Here is a 689-nt window from a genome sequence, read left to right on the forward strand (position 1 = left end):
TTTCTGTTTAGGCTTTGACGGCGTACTTCCTTTGAGGATAGATAGACCTCTTACGGATTTCCTTGAGGGTCTTTCTGTTGGCGTCTCTGGGAGACAAAGCCTTGCGAATAGCGCGAGTCCTTTTCTTTCTCAAATCCAAAGGCTTGTACTTCTTGTTTTTGTACACTTTGCGCAAGTTTTCCTTCTGCTTTTGGTGCATAACAATGTAAACACGGGCGATAGCCTTGCGGACTACGCGGCTGTAAGAACAAAACAAACCTTTAATATCGACCCTTTATTACGTATGTTAGATTACTTACATTTTGGAAAGCTTGGAAGCAGCGCCTCCAGTAACCTTGGCCACACGCAAGACGAGGAGTTCATTTTTGAGCTCTTCCAATTGCTTGGTGAGCTCCTTCTTGTCTTTTGTTCTCAAATCTGAGCACTTTACTTTGACCTGCAATTAACGGAAGTATTTTAGCATTTCTATGAAAATATGCTTATAACTCAATGAGGGATAACTTCCGTGGTAGCACAACATATAAATATATATTTTTTATTTGGCGATTACACGGAATTCATTGAATTCTAAATATAAAAAATAAACCAACCATTTTGTCTGCCTCTCACGCCAAAAAGAATTTCTTGAGGATGCTTCCGTCAAAATTTGACAGTTGACAATTCACACAACGCAGCTTTCGTATATGTTA

General features: G+C 39.5%; 1 protein-coding gene across 1 annotated transcript; it reads right to left on the minus strand.

Moving 5' to 3' along the window:
- On the minus strand, window positions 1-689 carry LOC133334541 (large ribosomal subunit protein uL29). Its single transcript, XM_061542859.1, has 3 exons — window positions 591-689; window positions 300-436; window positions 1-239 (listed from the first exon to the last, which is right to left on the minus strand). Exons 1-3 carry the CDS (start codon window positions 591-593, stop codon window positions 8-10), a joined length of 372 nt encoding a protein of 123 aa, XP_061398843.1. The 5' UTR covers window positions 594-689; the 3' UTR covers window positions 1-7.

Source organism: Musca vetustissima, unplaced genomic scaffold (assembly GCF_032173495.1).
Source record: "Musca vetustissima isolate MV318-11 ecotype Yass unplaced genomic scaffold, APGP_CSIRO_Mvet_v1 utg62313, whole genome shotgun sequence".
Lineage (NCBI taxonomy): Eukaryota > Metazoa > Arthropoda > Insecta > Diptera > Muscidae > Musca > Musca vetustissima.